Source organism: Rhinoraja longicauda, chromosome 7, assembly GCF_053455715.1.
Source record: "Rhinoraja longicauda isolate Sanriku21f chromosome 7, sRhiLon1.1, whole genome shotgun sequence".
NCBI lineage: Eukaryota > Metazoa > Chordata > Chondrichthyes > Rajiformes > Arhynchobatidae > Rhinoraja > Rhinoraja longicauda.
In genome coordinates, this window is record NC_135959.1 from 72,576,335 (window position 1) to 72,596,834 (window position 20,500).

General features: G+C 48.5%; 1 protein-coding gene across 1 annotated transcript; it reads left to right on the top strand.

Annotated features, from left to right (window-relative positions):
• Nucleotides 1-2,386: 2,386 nt before the first annotated feature.
• LOC144595379 (high-affinity choline transporter 1-like) lies at nt 2,387-17,248 on the top strand. The gene is made up of 7 exons (XM_078402848.1): nt 2,387-2,474; nt 4,185-4,340; nt 5,386-5,534; nt 9,429-9,572; nt 11,924-12,077; nt 15,248-15,465; nt 16,784-17,248. Exons 1-7 carry the CDS (start codon nt 2,402-2,404, stop codon nt 17,246-17,248), a joined length of 1,359 nt encoding a protein of 452 aa, XP_078258974.1. The 5' UTR covers nt 2,387-2,401.
• The last annotated feature ends 3,252 nt before the right edge of the window (nt 17,249-20,500 follow it).

The following is a 20,500-nucleotide window of genomic DNA, read 5'->3' on the forward strand; positions in this document are numbered from 1 at the left end:
TGGTGTGGTGTGTTGTGTTGTGTTGTGTTGTGTTGTGTGTTGTGTTGTGTTGTGTTGTGTTGTGTTGTGTGTTGTGTTGTGTTGTGGTGTGTTGTGTTGTGTTGTGTTGTGTGTTGTGTTGTGTTGTGTTGTGTTGTGTGTTGTGTTGTGTTGTGGTGTGTTGTGTTGTGTTGTGTTGTGTTGTGTGTTGTGTTGTGTTGTGTGTTGTGGTGTGTTGTGGTGTGTTGTGTTGTGTTGTGTTGTGTTGTGTTGTGTTGTGTTGTGTTGTGTGTTGTGTTGTGTTGTGTTGTGTTGTGTTGTGTTGTTGTGTTGTGGTGTTGTGTTGTGTTGTGTGTTGTGTTGTGTTGTGTTGTGTGTTGTGTTGTGTTGTGGTGTGTTGTGTTGTGTTGTGTTGTGTTGTGTTGTGTTGTGTTGTGTGTTGTGTTGTGTTGTGGTGTGTTGTGTTGTGTTGTGGTGTGGTGTGTTGTGTTGTGTGGTGTTGTGTTGTGTTGTGTTGTGTTGTTGTGTTGTGGTGTGTTGTGTTGTTGTGTTGTGGTGTGTTGTGTGTTGTGTGTTGTGTTGTGTTGTGTGGTGCATTGCGTTGCGTGGCGTTGCACTGCGTTACGTTGTGTAGTGTTGTGTATCGTTGTGTTGTGTTGCCTTTTGTCCATGTGGTAACTTGCGTCCTACTGCAGGATCTAGCACCATGACACTGAATATTGCCGGGGCTGTCACCATGGCTGCCTTCTACCTCTTCATTCTTGTGGTGGGCATCTGGGCTGCAAAGAAAGCACAGAGAGCTGAGAGATCATACGAGGGGGATCGCTCTGAGATGGTGATGATCGCAGGAAGGAACATTGGAATTGTCCTCGGCATTCTAACCACTACCGGTAAAGTCATCTCATTCTTAAGCTGTCCGTGTTTACTGTTCATTTGATCCAAAATCTCTAGGTTTCCTACTTTGATCCAATGGTGAGGAGATAAATAGGCAGCCAGCATCATCAAAGACCCACACCACCCTGGCCACGCTCTCATCTCGCTGCTACCATCGGGAAGAAGGTACAGGAGCCTGAAAACCGTGACCTCCAGGTTCAAGAACAGCTTCTTCCCAGCAACCATCAGGCTCTTGAACACTGCACAACACTAACAGGTTCAAGAACAGCTACAGATTTTGGTCAAGTGCGCTGGCAATGGAAAAGGGTCTTGACCCGAAACGTCACCCATTCCTTCTCTCCAGGGATGCTGCCTGACCCGCTAACTCCAGCATTTTGTGTCTATTTACTGGCAATGGAATAATTAAAAAATCTTACTTGCTGAAGGTTAACAAGCCCATAAACACAATGTATAATAATCAATATAATATTCATAATCAGTAATACTCAGTAACCATAATAGTCCAAAACTGAAGTCCGTAGTGCAACCAAAGACACAGTCCACAGAAGATCATAGTTGCTGAGGTTAGTGTTGTGCAGTGTTCAAGAGCCTGATGGTTGCTGGGAAGAAGCTGTTCTTGAACCTGGAGGTCATGGTTTTCAGGCTCCTGTACCTTCTTCCCGATGGTAGCAGCAAGATGAGAGCGTGGCCAGGGTGGTGTGGGTCTTTGATGATGCTGGCTGCCTTTTTGAGGCAGCGCCTCCTGTAGATCCCTTCGATGGTGGGGAGGTCAGTACCTGTGATGGGCCTTCGATGGTGGGGAGGTCAGTACCTGTGATGGGCCTTCGATGGTGGGGAGGTCAGTACCTGTGGTGGACCTTCGATGGTGGGGAGGTCAGTACCTGTGGTGGACCGGGCAGTGTCCACCACTCTCTGTAGTCTCCTTCGTTCCTCGAGTTGCTGGTCATTGACAAATTGCAAGCACATTGGGCCTGGTAACACCACACAAACGGGGGGGGGAGGTCATGTTATTGCGTCTCCTGTGTCTGAGAAGAGTGCCAACCCAAAATGACAGTTTAAGAATAAGGGGTAGGTCATTTAGAACGGAGATGAGGAAAAACTTTTTCAGTCAGAGAGTTGTGAATCTGTGGAATTCTCTGCCTCAGAAGGCAGTGGAGGCCAATTCTCTGAATGCATTCAGGCGAGAGCTAGATAGAGCTCTTAAGGATAGCGGAGTCAGGGGGTATGGGGAGAAGGCAGGAACGGGGTACTGATTGAGAATGATCAGCCATGATCACATTCAATGGCGGTGCTGGCTCGAAGGGCCGAATGGCCTCCTCCTGCACCTGTTGTCTATTGTCTATTGCCTATTGTCACCCTTCCTTTTTCTCCAGAGATGCTGCCTGACCCATTGTTTCTGTCCAGCACTTTGTATCCTCTGCTGGAAGGTCAGATGGTCGAGCGTTTGATAAAATGTCCAACATTATTCGCTCTGCTTCCCCCTGCAGCTACGTGGGTTGGCGGAGCCTACATCAACGGCACGGCTGAGATGGTCTACCGGCCAGGCGCCGGGCTGGTGTGGACCCTGGCGCCTTGGACCACCCTCCTCTGCCTCTTCATCGGTGAGTCGAGATACCAACCCCTACATCACGCGGTCCCTCCCCAGCCAGCAGCATCCAGCAGTGGAAACAAGGAGCTACAGGTGTTGGTTTAGGCCAAGGATAGACACAGAGTGCTGGAGTAACTCAGCGGGTCAGGCAGCATCTTTGGAGAACATGGATAGGTGACGTTTCACAGAGTGCTGGAGTAACTCAGCGGGTCAGGCAGCATCTTTGGAGAACATGGATAGGTGACGTTTCACAGAGTGCTGGAGTAACTCAGCGGGTCAGGCAGCATCTCTGGAGAACACGGACAGGTGACGTTTCACAGAGTGCTGGAGTAACTCAGCGGGTCAGGCAGCATCTCTGGAGAACATGGATAGGCAACATTGTGGGTAGACCTTTCTCCGGATGTCCAACAATTACCTGGAGCAACGACTCTGAATTACACTGTAATCTAGGAGAATTCAGGACAGGGAGCATGCCGATCTTTACAATGACTTATTCTTTCCCCTGCCACCATTCGACGCAGAATCTTTTACTTTAGATTAGTCAGTCTGAAGAAGGGTCTCGATCCTAAACGTCATCCAGCCCTACTCTCCAGAGATGCTGCCTGTCCCGCTGAGTTACTCCAGCATTTTGTGTCTATCTTTAGTTTAGAGTCCAAGTTTAGTTTAGTTTAGTGTGCTGATGTTAACTCCTCAAGTCGTGCATTTTTTACATACCAGAACAAGGTTGTGTGAGTGGCAGTGAACAGTCAGTAAATTCCCTCTCGCAAGCCGCATCTTGATCGAGCAATCCTCTCATCTGCGTTTCCCATTGACAGTTTATTAGTTTACAGAAACAGCGTGGAAACAGGCCCTTCGGCCCAGCGAGTCCATACCGACCATCAATCTCCTGTTCTATATTATCCCACTTTCTCATCCACTCCCTGCACACGAGAGGCAGTTTACAGAAGCCAAACAACCTACAAACCCGCACGTCTTTGGAGTGTGGGAAGAAACCGGAGTGTCCATGCGGTCACAATCGACAATAGACAATAGGTGCAGGAGGAGGCCATTCGGCCCTTCGAGCCAGCACCGCCATTCAATGTGATCATGGGTGATCATTCTCAATCAGTACCCCGTTCCTGCCTTCTCCCCATACCCCCTGACTCCGCTATCCTTAAGAGCTCTATCCAGCTCTCTCTTGAATGCATTCAGAGAATTGGCCTCCACTGCCTTCTGAGGCAGAGAATTCCACAGATTTACAACTCTCTGACTGAAAACGTTTTTCCTCATCTCCGTTCTAAATGGCCTACCCCTTATTCTTAAACTGTGGCCCCTGGTTCTGGACTCCCCCAACATTGGGAACATGTTTCCTGCAAGTTTGCACAAGAACGTGCAAACTTCACACAGACAGCAGCCGAGGCCAGGGTGGAACCTGGGTCTAGCGCTGTGAGGTGGCAGTTTTACCGCTGCACCGCTGTGAGGCAGCTCTACCACTGCGCTGTGGGGTAGCTCTGCCACTGTGCTGTGGGGCGGTATCTCTACCACTGCGCTGTGGGGCAGTATCTCTACCACTGTGCTGTGGGGCGGCAGCTCTAGCACTGCGCTGTGGGGCGGTATCTCTACCACTGTGCTGTGGGGTATCTCTACCACTGCACCGTGAGGCAGCAGCTCTCCCACTCAGCCAGTGTGCCGCCCGTAAAGTTGGTGCGGGCCGTAACCAAGATCTTCCTTCTGTGCTCCTCAGGGGGATTGTTTTTTGCCAAGAAGATGCGTCGTCGCAAGTACGTGACCATGCTGGACCCCTTCCAACAGCAGTATGGCAACCACATCGCCAGCCTGATATTCATCCCCGCTGTAATCGGGGAGATATTCTGGTCTGCCGCCATCCTGGCTGCCTTAGGTATGAACCTGCAGTATCTTTGCTCCAGCGCTCCACACCTCAAACGATGTCATCGAAACGTAGCACAGAGGCAGAGAGAGAGGCCTGTGACTCAGTGACACAAAATATCGGTGGATGGCTAAACTTGAACATTATGGCGAGTCTGGAGGCTTGTACTTTGTTAAAGAAGTTTATTGCGGCAGCAATATTCAATTACAAAGGATAACAAACGAGATTACAGACAACCATTAACTCAAACTGTTCACATCGAAGTTCTCTTCCCACTGCCTGGCTTTTGGGTCCAAAACCACCACGTGACCTTGCTGGCCAATCAGCGGGTTCGACTCTCAGGACCAATCCCTATGGTCGCACCACCATGTGACCTTGCTGGCCAATCCGAGGGTTCGGCTCTCAGGACCAACCCCTATGGCCGCACCACCATGTGACCTCGCTGGCCAATCTGAGGGTTCGACTCTCAGGACCAATCCCTATGGTCGCTACAACATCTCCTGGGCCGAGGATGTCCTGGTTGGGTTGCTCCTGGGCCCGGCCAAGCTGGCCATCCACGAGTCACGGCGCCAGGTGGGAGAGGGCTCTGCCCGAGCCGGCTGCCTGCCCCTTTACCGGGGTTACGTCCGTGCCCGGGTGGTGTTGGAGAGGGACCAGGCTCTGTCCACGGGCACCCTGGGGGATTTCCGGGACCGCGGGGGAGTTGAAAGCATCCTTGACAAGGAGTGTAAGATAGTTATATGGCAGTTTAAGAAAATAACTGCAGATGCTGGTACAAATCGAAGGTGTTTATTCACAAAATGCTGGAGTAACTCAGCAGGTCAGGCAGCATCTCGGGAGAGAAGGAATTGGTGACGTTTCCCATTCCTTCTCTCCCGAGATGCTGCCTGACCCGCTGAGTTACTCCAGCATTTTGTTGATTGGTAGTTTACTGTTTGTCTTGTATAATGGTGGTGGGTTCTGTTTTGGTTTCTATTACATTGTATATATTATATTAATATTTGAATAAATATTTTTGATTAGTAGAACAAAGTCTGCATGTCTCTTTGTTACGCAGGTACAACATCCAGTGTGATGCTTGATCTGGACAGGACTCTCTCAATGGTGATCTCGGCCGGCGTGGCTATGGTCTACACACTGCTTGGCGGCCTGTATTCCGTTGCATACACTGACGTTGTTCAGTTAGGATGCATTTCCTTTGGTTTGGTGAGTTGCAGCCTCTATGATATCATGACAGCATCTCGGCATAGCTACACCTATGACTGGAGACACAAGGAATTGCAGGTGCTGGAATCCTGAGCAAAACACAAAGTGCTGGAGGAACTCAGCGGGTCAGGCAGCACCTGTGAAGGAAATGGACAGGCAACGTTTCATATCTCGACCAAACCGTTGTTATGTTTACATCTTGTGATGCTGCATGTAATAAAATTCTGTTGTTCCATTTTGGGGCATACACTGATGAGCCAAAACATTATGTCATCATCGGCACTCTGACACCGGTCTATACAGCCCCATACACAGCAGGGTGCGATGCACTGTGTATTGTGACACATTCCTCCCGTGACCACCATTAGAATTTTCTGTGACTTGTGCCACAGTCGACCTTCTGTCGGTTCGGACCAGACGGGATAGCCTTCGTTGCCCTCGCGCATCGATGAGCCTTGGGCGCCCAACACCCTGTCTGTCGCCGGTTTGTGGTTTGTCCCTCCTCGGACCACTGTCGGTCGGTACTCACCACTGCTGACCGGGAGCACCCCACAAGCCTTGCCGTTTCAGAGATGCTCTGACCCAGTCGTCTGGCCATAACAATTTGGCCCTTGTCAAATTCGCTCAGGTATTTACTCCTGCCCATTTCTCCTGCATCCAACACACCAACTTCAAGAACTGACTGTTCACTTGCTGCCTAATATATCCCACCCCTTGACAGGTGCCATTGTAACAAGGTAACCAATGTTATTCACTTCACCTCTCAGTGGTCATGATGTTTTGGCTCATCGGTGTATACTCTAGGATGCTGCCTGACCTACTGAGTTACTACAGCACTTTGTTTATTGCTAAGCTTTGAATATTTTAGCTACATATCTTTAACATGGTAATATCAAAGTTGTTCTATGTTTGCGATCAAACATGGATTAGAACTAAATTGGAAAATGCTGTAAATACTCGGTGGGTATTGGGGCAGCAGGATGAGTGGCAGCGGTAGAGTTGCTGCCTCACAGCGCCAGAGACCCAGGTTCAATCCCTACTACGGGTGCTGTCTGTAGAGAGTTTGAGCGTTCTCTCCGTGACTACATGGGTTTTCTCCAGGCACTCCGGTTTGTCCCCCACTCCAAAGTCGTGCAGATTTGTAGGTTAATTGGTTTCTGTAAATTGTCCCTAGTGTCTTGGAAAGAACTAGTGTATGGGGTGATCGCTGGTAGCTGTAGGCTCAAAGGGTCCGTTTCCTTGCTCTATCTCTAAACTAAAGGTCAGGCAACTCTCAGGTTAGAGAAACACAGTTAACGTTTTGTTAGACTGGGAAGGAAAGAAGTCACTTCGACCTGAACTTTAGATGATTCCTCAAGAAGGCGGCATCTATCATCAAGGATCCCCATCATCTGGGCCATGCCCTCTTCACACCAAGGTACAATAGACAATAGACAATAGGTGCAGGAGGAGGCCATACGGCCCTTCGAGCCAGCGCCACCATTCAATTTGATCATGGCTGATCATTCTCAATCAGTACCCCGTTCCTGCCTTCTCCCCATACCCCCTGACTCCGCTATCCTTAAAAGCTCTATCTTGCTCTCTCTTGAATGCATTCAGAGAATTAGCCTCCACTGCATTCCGAGGCAGAGAATTCCACAGATTTACAACTCTCTGACTGAAAAAGTTTTTCCTCTTCTCCGTTCTAAATGGTGTACCCCTTATTCTTAAACTGTGGATCCTGGTTCTGGACTCCCCCAACATTGGGAACATGTTTCCTGCCTCTAACGTGTCCAACCCCTTAATAATCTTATATGTTTCGATAAGATCCCCTCTCATCCTTCTAAATTCCAGCGTATAAAAGCCTAGACGCTCCAGTCTTTCAACATACGACAGTCCCGCCATTCCGGGAATTAACCTAGTAAACCTACGCTGCACGCCCTCACAAGCCTGAAGTCCCACACCACCAGGTTCAGGAACAGCTACTTTCCTACAACCATTAGGTTTTAGTGTAGCTTGGTTTAGGGAAACAGCTTAGAAACAGGCCCTTTGGCCCATTGAGTCCACACAGAGTCCATCAATCAATTGTTCATTCTGTTATCCCACTTTCCCATCCACTCCCTACTCACGAGGGACAATTTACAGAGGCCAATTAACCTACAAACCTGCACATCTTTGTAGTGTGGGAGGGAAGGTACTAGCATGGATAGCAGGTTGGCTGGATGGCAGAAGGCCCACACCACCAGGGCGGTCAAGGTGGCACAGCGGTAGAGTTGCTGCCTTACAGCGCTTACAGCACCAGAGACCCGGGTTCGATCCCGACCACGGGTGCTGTCTGTACGGAGTTTGTACGTTCTCCCCGTGACCTGCGTGGGTTTTCTCCGAGATCTTCGGTTTCCCCCCACACTCAAAAGACGTACAGGTTTGTAGGTTAATTGGCTTGGTAAATGTAAAAATTGTCCCTAGTGTGTGTAGGATAGTGTTAGTGTGCGGGGATCGCTGGGCGGCGCGGACTCGGTGGGCCGAAGGGCCTGTTTCCGCGCTGTATCTCTAAACTAAACTAAACTAAACTAAGGCAAAGAGAGGCAATATGGATGGCTGCCAGTGACTAGCGGAGTTCCGCAGGGGTCGGTGCTGGGGCCGCTACTCTTCGCGTAATGACTTAGATGAGGGGATTCAAAGTATCGTGGCCAGGTTTGCAGATGATACGAAAATAGGCGGAGGGGCAGGTAGTGCAGAGAAAGCAGGGATTTTGCAGAAGGACTTGGAGAGGTTGGGAGAGTGGGAAGAAACGTGACAGATGGAATATAAGGGACTTGAGCGTGCTGGTTCCCAAAAAGCCAATTTGCAATTTGAACTGGTTGCAAGGAAGGCAACACAATGCAAGAGGGCTTGTGTACAAAAACAGGGATGTATTGTTGAGGCTCTATAAGGCGCTGGTCAGGCCGCATTTGTAGTCATGTGAGCAATTTTTGGCCTCATATCTGAGGAAGGATGTGCTGGCTCTGGAGAGAATCTAGAGGATGTTTACAAGAATGATCCCAGGAATGAGTGGGTTAACCTATGATGAGCGTTTGTAGGCACTGGGCCTGTATTCGCAGTTTAGAAAGAAGAGAGGGTCCTCATTGAAACTTACCAAATAGTGAATGGCTTGGATAGAGTGGATGTGGAGAGGGAGTTTCCACTAGTGGGAGAGTCGAGGACCAGAGGGCACAGCCTCAGAATTAAAGGATGTTCCTTTGGGAAGGAGATGAGGAGGAATTTCTTTAGTCAGAGGGTGGTGAATCTGTGTAATTCTTTGCCACAGAAGGCTCTGGGGGCCAAATCAATGGGTATTTTTAAGGCAGAGATGGATAGATTCTTGATCAGTACGGGTGTCAAGGGGTTATGGGGAGAAGGCAGGAAAATGGGTCTGAGAGGGAAAGATAAATCAGCCATGATTGAACGGTGGAGTAGACCTGATGGGCCGAATGGCCTAATTCGGCTCCTATCACGTATAAACCTATGAAAGCGGTGCACCTGGAGAAAACCCACGCGATCACAGGGAGAATGTGCAGCCACCGTGCAACCAGCACCCGGAGTCAGGATTGAACCAGGGTCTCTGGCATTGTTAGGCAGCATTTCTACCGCTGTGCCACCCCACAGCACTCTGTGGAGTGGATAGGTTAAACTCTCCATCAAAGCTGCCAAAGAACTTATGAACAGGTTAAATGACATGACTAATAACCTGCCTTACATCTGAGCAAGAACCCCAGCTGCAGTGGGCACCAATGTATCGTCTTCACAGCGAGATTCATGGTGGATAATCACCAATGTGTTGCCTTCACAGCGAGATTCATGGTGGATAATCACCAATGTATTGTCTTCACAGCGAGGTTCGTGGTGGATAATCACAAGGTGTGTTCTTTCTTTTAGTGGCTCTGTGTGCCATTCACCTTTCAAAATCATGCTGTGACCAGCATCAGGATCACAGCCTTCAAGGAGGTCCATCAAAAGCCCTGGCTGGGAAAAATTGATGAGATATTTATTGGAAAATGGATAGATGATCTTTTGCTGATGGTAAGAACGTTAAAGGGGACGTTCACTGTTTCACCTGGATGCGGGGCTAATTCATGGACACATAATCGGGGCTGGCACGTTGGCGCAGCGGTAGAGTTGCTGCCTCACAGCGCCAGAGACCCAGGTTCAATCCTAACTACGGGTGCTGTGTGTGTGCAGTTTGTACGTTCTCCGCGAGGGTTTTCTCCGGGTGCTCCGGTTTCCTCCCACGCTCCAAAGACACACAGGTTTGTGGGCTGATTGGCTTCTATAAAATGTCCCTAGCGTTTGTAGAATAGAACTAGTGGACGGCTGTGCATTGGTTGACATGGACTCAGTGGGCCAATTTCCACAATGTATCTCTGAACTAAATTAAATTAAACGGCCCGTAGTTACTCCAGCATTTTGTGAGACGTTAAATTAAACGGCCTGGCAGCTAAAGAAGTGAGGGTTTTTTTGATGAGAGGCCTGTTACCAGTGGAGTGCTCCAGGGGACCACTATGGCCAAACTGGTTTTTCACATTATTTTCTTTATTCTGTATCTGTACACTGTGGACGGCTTGATTGGAATCACGTACAGTCTCTCCGCTGGCTGGATAGCACGTAACAAAAGCTTTTCACTGTACCTCGGTACACGTGACAAGAAACTAAGCCCAAACTCAACTCAACTTCCCCTTGGCCTTCTGAGGAAGTCGAGGTGCTAGTGTGCTTTCTTAGCCATTGATTCAATAGGGCTGGTCAAAGAGTCATAGTGTTTTACATCCTATCCATGTCCTACAGGGCCGTTTTTACAGCATTATGGGCCCCCGGGCAAAGAAGTGTACTGGGACCCCTACCGTTACTCTCCCCCACCCCCCTTTCCCTACCAGCCCCCCCCCTGTCGTGCCGGCAAAAAGCACTTACCGAAAAGCACTTAGCGATGGACTTAGGGTGCTACATTGTTGCGAAAAGCACTTGCAGATCGCTGTGAGAAGCACTTAGTGACCGAAAATGTTGCTAAAAAAGCGCTTATTGAACCTACATTTTTAAAGTAGTATTTATTTATTGCAAGTCACTTAACACACACAGATCAGCATGGGGCCCCTATGCTTGTGGGCCCCCGGGCAAGTGCCCATCAGGCCCATGCGTTAAGACGGCCCTGATGTCCTATATACTGTCCTATCCATGTACCTGTCTAGATGGTTCCTAAATGTTAAAATAGTATCTGTCACAACTACCTCCTCCGGCAGCCCGCTCCTTACACCTACCACCATTTGCGTGAAAGAATTACCCCTCAGGTTCCTACCGAATCATTCTCCACTCACCTTAATCCTCTGGTTCTCGATTCCCCTACTCTGGCCAAGAGACTCTGTGCGATCTACCCGATCTATTCCTCTCATGATTTTGTGCACCTCTATTAGATTAGATAAGGCTGGTCCAGGACAAGCTGTCGGTGATGGACACAAAATGCTGGAGTAACTTAGCGGGACAGGCAGCATCTCTGAATAGTAGGGATGGATAACGTTTCAGGGCTCGAGATCCTTCTTCAGACTCAGGGGAGAGGGAGACACAGAGATAAGGAAGGGTAAGGTGTGAAAATGTGACATCAGAGGAGAATTTTTTAGATTTAGAGATACAGCACAGAAACAGGCCCTTCGGCCCACCGGGTCCGCGCCGCCCAGCGATCCCCACACACTAACATTATCCTACACCCCACTAGGGACAATTTTTAAAAAACATTTGCCTAGCCAATTAACCTACATACCTGTACATCTTTGGAGTGTGGGAGGAAACCGAAGTTCTCGGAGAAAACCCACTCAGGTCACGGGGAGAATGTACAAACTCCGTACAGACGGCGCCCGTAGTCAGGATCGAACCTGAGTCTCCGGCGCTGCATTCGCTGTAAGGCAGCAACTCTACCGCTGCGCCACCGTGCCGCCCTTGGGGATCAAGGGACAATAAACAATAGGTGCAGGAGGAGGCCATTCAGCCCTTCGAACCAGCACCACCATTCAATGTGATCATGGCTGATCATCCACAATCAGTACCCCGTTCCTGCCTTCTCCCCATACCCCCTGACTCCGCTATCCTTAAGAGCTCTATCCAGCTCTCTCTTGAATGCATTCAGAGAATTGGCCTCCAAGAGAACTGTAGAATAGACCATTGTTAGCTCGGAGAATGTGTACAGAGATAACATTTAATCAGGAGGACAGTCAGACCGGACAGAGAACTAGGAAGGGGGAGGGATGGAGAGAGAGGGAAAGCAAGGGTTACAAAGTTGGAGAAGTCACTATTCATACTGCTGTGGTGTAAACGGCCTTATTTATTCCTAAGAACATGAAGCTCTCTACAACTCTACTTCGTACACAGACAGATTGGCATTTGCTTTCCAGGTGCTAGGCGGGATCCCGTGGCAAGCTTATTTTCAACGAGTGCTGGCTTCGTCCTCTGTGAAAAATGCTCAGATACTATCAATAGCCGGAGCGTTTGGTGGATGTATCATGGGCATTCCCTCAATACTGATTGGTTCTGTGGCAGCTTCTACAGGTACAGTAACGCAGGCACTTGTACAAGCTTGAAAGCGAGCACCACCACCAGACCCAGAAACAGCTTCTTCCCCTCTGTTATCAGGCTTCTGAACGGCCCTTCCATTAGCTAGGGTACTGTCCGCTTCACCTCCACCCCATTGCACACATTGGACTTTGTCTGTGGAACTGATGCGCTACAATGCTGAGAACTATATTCTGCACTCTGTATCTTCCCCTTTGCTCTACCTATTGTACTGGAGTTTGGCTTGATTGTATTTATGTATCGTATTATCTGATCTATTTGGATGGCATGCAAAACAAAGATTTTCACTGTACCTCGGTACTCGTGACAATAATAAACCTAACCTAGGTTCATGATCAAAATATACACAAGGTGGCAAATGGTGCAGCGGGTAGAGCTGCTGCCTCACAGCGGTTCGATCCTGACCTCGGGTGCCGGGGCTTCCTCCGGGTGCTCCGGTTTCCTCCCACATCCCAAAGGCGTGCGAGTTTGTTGGTTAATTGGCCCTCTGTAAATTTTCTCTAGTGTGTATGGAGTGGATGAGAACGTGGGATAAGATGGAAGTTGTGTGAATGGGTGGTCAATAGTCAGAGTGGGATCATAAAATGCTGGAGTAACTCAGCAGGTCAGGCAGCATCTCTGGAGAGAAGGAATGGGTGACATTTCGGGTCGAGACCCTTCTTTAGACTGATGTCAGGGGGGGGAGGGACAAAGAAAGGATATAGGTGGAGACAGGAAGATAGAGGGAGATCTGGGAAGGGAAGAGAGGGACAGAGGAGCTGTCTAAAGTGAGAGAAGTCGATGTTCATACCGCTGGGCTGCAAGCTGCCCAAGTGAAATATGAGGTGCTGTTCCTCCAATTTGTGCTGGGCCTCACTATGGCACTGGAGGAGGCCCATGACAGAAAGGTCAGACTGGGAGTGGGAGGGGGAGTTGAAGTGCTGAGCCACCGGGAGATCAGGTTGGTTAAGGCGGACTGAGTGAACTGGTCAGTGTGGACTCGGTGGGTCAAAAGGCCTATTTTCATTCAAGACCTCTCAACTGAACTAAATCTTCTTTCGTGTCCATCGTCTATGTTTCAAATGTTACATCACTGTCATTGTCCGTCCTGAAAAGGCGTCAGGCTTCCGGTGACAATCAGTGGGAGGCTTCACTTCTACTGTAGATGATGGCGGTAGCAGAATTAGCTCAGGACACTTCCAGGTTCCAGCCCCGCGATGTAGACGCTTCTGCTATGGGGCTATTGAACTAAATATGCGTGACGTATGAAGTTGATTGTCTAACTCAGCTATGTGTCACATAACTCAATATCCTTTCCGCATGCACCGATTACCACTCTGGATATGGAAAAAAATGTAGAAAGAAGGAACTGCAGATGCTGGTTTATACCAAAGATTGACAAAAAATGCTGGAGTAACTCAGCGGGTCAGGCAACATCTCTAAAGAAAAAGGATGGGTGATGTTTCTGAAGAAGACCCGAAACGTCACCAATCCATGTTCTCCAGAGATGTTGCCCGATCCGGAGTTACTCCAGCACTCTGTGAAACGTCACCTCTCCATGTTCTCCAGAGATGCTGCCTGACCCGCTGAGTTACTCCAGCACTCTGTGAAACGTCACCTATCCATGTTCTCCAGAGATGCTGCTTGACCCGCTGAGTTACTCCAGCACTCTGTGAAACGTCACCTATCCATGTTCTCCAGAGATGCTGCCTGACCCGCTGAGTTACTCCAGCACTCTGTGAAACGTCACCTATCCATGTTCTCCAGAGATGCTGCCTGACCCGCTGAGTTACTCCAGCACTCTGTGAAACGTCACCTATCCATGTTCTCCAGAGATGCTGCCTGACCCGCTGAGTTACTCCAGCACTCTGTGAAACGTCACCTATCCAAGTTCTCCAGAGATGCTGCCTGACCCGCTGAGTTACTCCAGCACTCTGTATTTTGTAATGTCTTGAATGTTTTAGCTGCATATTTTTAACATAATAATCTTACAACATTTTCAGAGGAATGGATCGTGTCGACACACAGAATTACTTACATAGAGTAGGGGAATTGAGAACCAGAGGACATAGGTTTAGGTGAGGGGGGAAAGATTTAATAGGAACCTGAGAGGTAACTTTTTCACACAGAGGGTGGTTGGTGTATGGAACAACTATGGAACAAGTTCAGGCAGATACTATTACAGCATTTAAAAAACATTTAGATAGGTCCATGGATAGAACAGGTTTGGAGGGATATGAGCCAAATGAAGGTAGGTGGGACTAGTGGAGATGGGCATGTTAGGCGGTGTGGGCAAATTGGGTTGAAAGGCCTGTATGGCACTTTAACTGATGTCAAAGTAGTTCTATATTTGTGATCAAACATGGATTATAACTAAAACAGAAAGTACTGGAAATACTCGGCTGGTCAGGCGGCCTCTGTGGAATGAGAAACATTTAACATTTCAAGTCAAAGACGCTTTGTCAGAACTGGGAAGGCAAGAAGCCTCTTCGGCCTGAACTTTAGACGTGTGCTCAGGAAGACGGTATCTATTAACACGGATCCCCACCATCTCTGGTTATGGATCAGACCTGGAGTATTGCGTACAGTTTTGGTCTCCTAATATGAGGAAAGACATTCTTGCCATAGAGGGAGTACAGAGAAGGTTCACCAGATTGATTCCTGGGATGGCAGGACTTTCATATGAAGAAAGACTGGATAGACTCGGCTTGTACTCGCTGGAATTTGGAAGATTGAGGGGGGATCTTATAGAAACTTACAAAATTCTTAAGGGGTTGGACAGGCTAGATGCAGGAAGATTGTTCCCGATGTTGGGGAAGTCCAGAACAAGGGGTCACAGTTTAAGGATAAGGGGGAAGTCTTTTAGGACCGAGATGAGAACGTTTTTTTTCACACAGAGAGTGGTGAATCTGTGGAATTCTGTGCCACAGAAGGTAGTTGAGGCCAGTTCATTGGCTATATTTAAGAGGGAGTTAGATGTGGCCCTTGTGGCTAAAGGGATCAGGGGGTATGGAGAGAAGGCAGGTACAGGATACTGAGTTGGATGATCAGCCATGATCATATTGAATGGCGGTGCGTACAGGCTGGAAGGGCCGAATGGTCTACTCCTGCACCTATTTTCTATGTTTCTATGTTTCTATGGACACGTCTGTGCTTTTCTGTTTCAGACTGGAATCAAACCTCGTATGGTGCCACATCACCTTTCGAGAAGGGCGAGGCTGCCATGATCTTGCCCATCGCCCTTCGACACTTGTGCCCTCCCTACGTCTCCCTGCTTGGGACTGGCGCCATTGCTGCTGCCGTCATGTCTTCCACCGACTCCTCTCTCCTCTCGTGCAGCTCCATGTTCACCCACAACATCTACCGCAGGATTCTCCGACCAAAGGTGATGAGAAAGGGAAAGAAAGACACAAGAGTGCCAGAGTAACTCAGCGGCCCAGAAAGCATCTCCGGAGAACATGGATGGGTGGGTGACCTTTCAGGTTGGGACCCTTCCTCAGACTTAACTCAACACGTCATCAATCCATGATCTTCAGAGATGCTGCCTCACCCGTTCAATTACTCCAGCACTTTACTTTTTTTTGTAAACCAGCATCTACAGTTCCTTCTGACAATTTTTATCTTCAGTTCCTTGTGCCTCAGGTAAAATAAGTAGAGCAAAGGGGTGATACAAAGTGCAGAATGTAGTCCTCAGCATTGTAGTGCTCCAGTTCCAGAGGCAAAATCCAATGTCCGCAATGGGGTAGAGGTGAATCGGGCAGTACCCTAGCTTATGGAAGAACTGTTCAGAAGCCTGATAACAGAGGGGGAGAATATGGTTCACATAAACCCAATCTCTTCATTCACTGTGTCATTCAGATTCAGTGAAAAGAACATCTCCTTTAAATTAGTGTGGAAGTTTCATAGAAACATAGAAAATAGGTGCAGGAGTAGGCCATTCGGCCCTTCGAGCCTGCACCGCCATTCAATATGATCATGGCTGATCATCCAACTCAGTATCCTGTACCTGCCTTCTCTCCATACCCCCTGATCCCTTTAACCACAAGGGCCACATCTAACTCCCTCCTAAATATAGCCAATGAACTGTCTAATCAGTCAGGTGTTGAGCATGGATGTTGGAACGTTATATTTATGGTTGTACAAGATATTGGTGAGGCTGCATTTGGAGTATTGTGTTCAGTTTTGGTCACCCTGATATCGGAAGGACGTCATTGCGCTGGAAGGAGTGCCATAAAGATTTACGAGGATGATCCCAGGACTTGAGGCCCTGAGGCTGGGCAGGCTAGGACTTTATTCCTTGGAGTGCAGGAGGCTGAGGGGTGATCTTATAGAGGTGTATAAAATCACGATGGGAATAAATAGGGTCAGAAATCCTTTTCCCAGAGTAGTGGAATCAAGAACCAGGGGACATTGGTTTAAGGTGAGAGGGGAAAGATTTAATAGGAACCTGAGGGCACCTTTTTCACACAGAGGGTGGTGGGTGTATGAATGAGGTGTCAGAGGAGCTACTTGAAAATACATTTGGACAGGTACGTGAATAGGAAAGGTGGGCCAAATACAGACAAATGGGACTAGTGCAGATGGGGCATCATGGGTTAATTGGGCTGAAGGGCCTGTTCCCGCGCTGTACGACTCTGTAATATATTCACTTGTGTTTCCATGGAAACTGATTCTCACAGCTGCCATTTTCTGCTCATTGCCAGGCGTCAGAACGGGAAGTGATGTACGTGATGAAGGGCACAGTCCTCCTGGTGACGGTCCTTGCCACCGTCCTTGCCCTGGTCACCAGCACCATCTACGGCCTGTACGCGCTGAGCGCCGACATCGTGTACGTGGTCCTTTTCCCCCAGCTGGTGTGCGTCCTGTACGCTCCCTGCGTCAACCGGTTTGGGTTCGTCGCCGGCATCCTGGCGGGGGCATTGCTGAGGATGGCTGGTGGGGAGCCACTGTTTGACCTCCCAGCTCTCATCCACTATCCCGGGGGGCACTTCCAAGATGGCTGCTACGTCCAGACGTTCCCCCACAAAACCTTTGCAATGCTCTCCTCCCTGATCACAACCGTTGTCTTGTCACATATCAGCAAACTTAAATGGCCAGAGGTGCATGTAACAACGCTGACAATGACGGGGATGCCGATGGAGATGACAGCCGCTGACGTATTATATTAATAAACTGAAATAATAATATGCAATCAATAAACAGTACAGCGCAGGAACAGGCCCTTCGACCCAGTGTCCGTGACGAATATGATGCCACGATAAACTAATCTCCTCTGCCTCCACGTGATCCATATCCCTTCATATCCACGTGCCTATCCAGACAACTTAAACACCACTATCGTATCGGCCTCCACCACCACCACCATAAGCAGCCTGGTCCAGGCACCCACCACCCTCTGTGTATAAAATAATTGCACAACATATCTCCCTTAAACTTTGCCCCTCTCTCCGTAAGGCCCACATGACTGTGCCAATCCCACTGCACTATTTGAAGAAGAGATAGAACAGAGAAAAGTGCAGCACAGGAACAGACCCTTTCGGCCCACAATGTCCGTGCCGAACATGAGGCCAAGATAAACTAGTCTTATCCATGTGATCCATATCCCCTCCATTCCCTCCATATCCATGTGTCTATCTAAAAGCCTCTTAAACACCACTATAGTATCTGCCCACACCACCACCCCTAGCAGCGTGTTGCAGGCACCTTCTGTGTAATAAACTTGCCCCGTTGATCTCCTTTAAATTTTGCCCCTCTCACCGCAAAGCTATGCCCTCTAGTCTCAACCCTGGGAAAAAATTCTGATTGTCTACGTTATCTATGCCTCTGAATGTTTTATATACTATCAGGTTGCCTCGCCAACAATGGCTGCCTCGCCAACAATGGCTGCCTCGCCAACAATGGCTGCCTCGCCAACAATGGCTGCCTCGCCAACAATGGCTGCCTCGCCAACAATGGCTGCCTCGCCAACAGTCTGTCTGTCCCTTCCGTCTTTGTGTTTAAATACTATGTGTTAAATGTATGTTTTTATTGTTCTTTAGCTTGTTTTATGTGGGGGGTGAAGGGGGGGGGGAGTTGGGAGAAATTTTTTAAAATCTCTTATCTCGACGGAGATGCGATTTTTTTCCATATCGTATCTGCGTCTGCACTGCAGCCAAACATCAAGGAGTTGGCGGCCTCTTGCTGGAGATCGACCGGGGAGCTCCATCGCAGGGAGCCTGCGGACTTACCATCAAGGAGCCCGCGATCCCTTTGCCAGGGATCAACCTCGGAGCTCCAACCGTGGGTGCCTGCGGACTTCAATATCGCGGAGCTTGCGGTCTCCGGTCAGAGACCGATTTCGGGGAACTCCAAGCCGCAGCTTTGACCGCCCCGATGCGGGAGCTTCAATCGCCCCGACGCGGGGCCTTCGACCACCGGATGCGGGAGCTTCGATCGCCCCGACTGCGGATGGTTCGACTGCCTCGACTGCAGGAGAATAAAGAGGAAGAAGGTTGGACTTTTTGCCTTCCATCACAGTGAGGAACGTGGGGAATCCACTGTGGTGGATGTTTATGTTAACTTTTATGTAGTTGTGCGTCTTGTTGCTTTTTTTTCGTATGGCTGTATGGTAATTCGCATATCACTGTACCTTAATTGGTACACATGACAATAAAAGACCTTTGAAACCTGAGGTTATGTATTTGTTTGAGGGATAAATCTATGCTCTCTAGTTTTAGAATCCTCTTCCACGGGAAAAAGACTTAGTTCAGTATCATGAAAACGAGATCGGAATGAATGTTGGCATTTGAATCCAGGTTGAGGTTTAGATTTATTATTATGGTCATTTGTACGGAGGTACAGTGTAGGATAAGGAGGGATATGGATTTTGGCAAGGTTAATAAGAGTTGGTGGCATCATGTTCGGCACAGACATTGTGGGCCGATGGGCCTGTTGCTGTGCTGTACTGTTCTATGGTCTGGATCAGATCTATATACACATGGAGGTAATTAGTTCTAACCCAAGATGCAATAAGTAGAGCAAAGGGGGAGATACAGAGTGTGGAATATAGTTCTATGGAACTTGCACTGCATGCCCACCTGTTTACATTTTTCTACCGTATATTGCAAAGGACGCGTAAGAAAAGCATGCATTAAATTACAGAAGAAATGTGCATAAAACCTTCCCCCCCTCTTGTGGTCACCTCTGGTCACATTTGAGTCTCATCTATCGGGTCAAAACCCTCAACCCCCCTGTTGCCACGCCCTGGCCCTCTCTTCAATCAATACCAATCACCAGTCAATACCAATCACCAGTCAATGCCAATCACTCATCAATCAATACCAATCGCTCATGAATCAATACCACTGATCAATCAATACCAATCACTCCAGTCAATGCCAATCACTAGTCAATGCCAATCACCTGTCAATGCCAATCAAGTCAATGCCAATCATCAATGCCAATCACCTGTCAATGCCAATCATCAATGCCAATCACGTCAATGCCAATCATCAATTCCACTCACCGGTCAATGCCAATTACCACTCATTGCTAATCACCAGTCAATGCCAATCACCAGTCAATGCCAATCACCAGTCAATGCCAATCACTCGTTAATGCCAATCACTCATCAATGCCAATCACTCCAGCCAATGCCAATCATGTTATTTGTATACATTTGTATGCTATTTGTATACATTGGGTATGCAAGCAAAGAATTTCACGTGCCTAGTCATATGTGACAATAAAGTATTCCATCCATCATGACATTCAGTACCAATTACTCTTCAGTCAATGCCAATCACTCCAGTCAATGCCAATTACTTTCTGTGGGTCTTGAGATGGCTGAAGAGGCCGATCCTGGAGCCACAGACTTTATGGTGGACTCCTGTGCGTGACATCTTTTACCATGAGGAAACTGGCACCCACCACACGGTCCTTGACAGAGACAGACCTGGGTCCAACGGCTTGGATTCTTCAATCAATCCCAATTATCCTTTAATCTATGTATCCCAAGGTACCTTCCACATGCAGGCACAGGGGCTAGGAACACAAGGTGCAACGCAGTTTAGTTTAGAGATACGTGAAAAAAGGCCCTTCAGCCCACTGAGTCTGCGCTGGCCAGCAATCACCCATACACTAGTTCTATCCTGCACACTGGGGACAATTTACAGAAGCCAATTAATCTACAAACCACGTTGTTTGGATGTGGGATGAAACTGGAGTAATCGGAGGAAACTCACAAGGTCACAAGGAGAACGTACAAAGACCGCACCCAGTCAGGATCAAACCTGGGTCTCTAGCGCTGTAAGGCAGCAGCTTTACCACAACGCCACTATGCTGCACTATAACTGCTGGTTATCAATGGCTTAAGCTCCAGAAAGTTGTTCTGTGAATTGCTACTCCTTTATTAATCATATTTGAATCCCACCTTTTTCTTT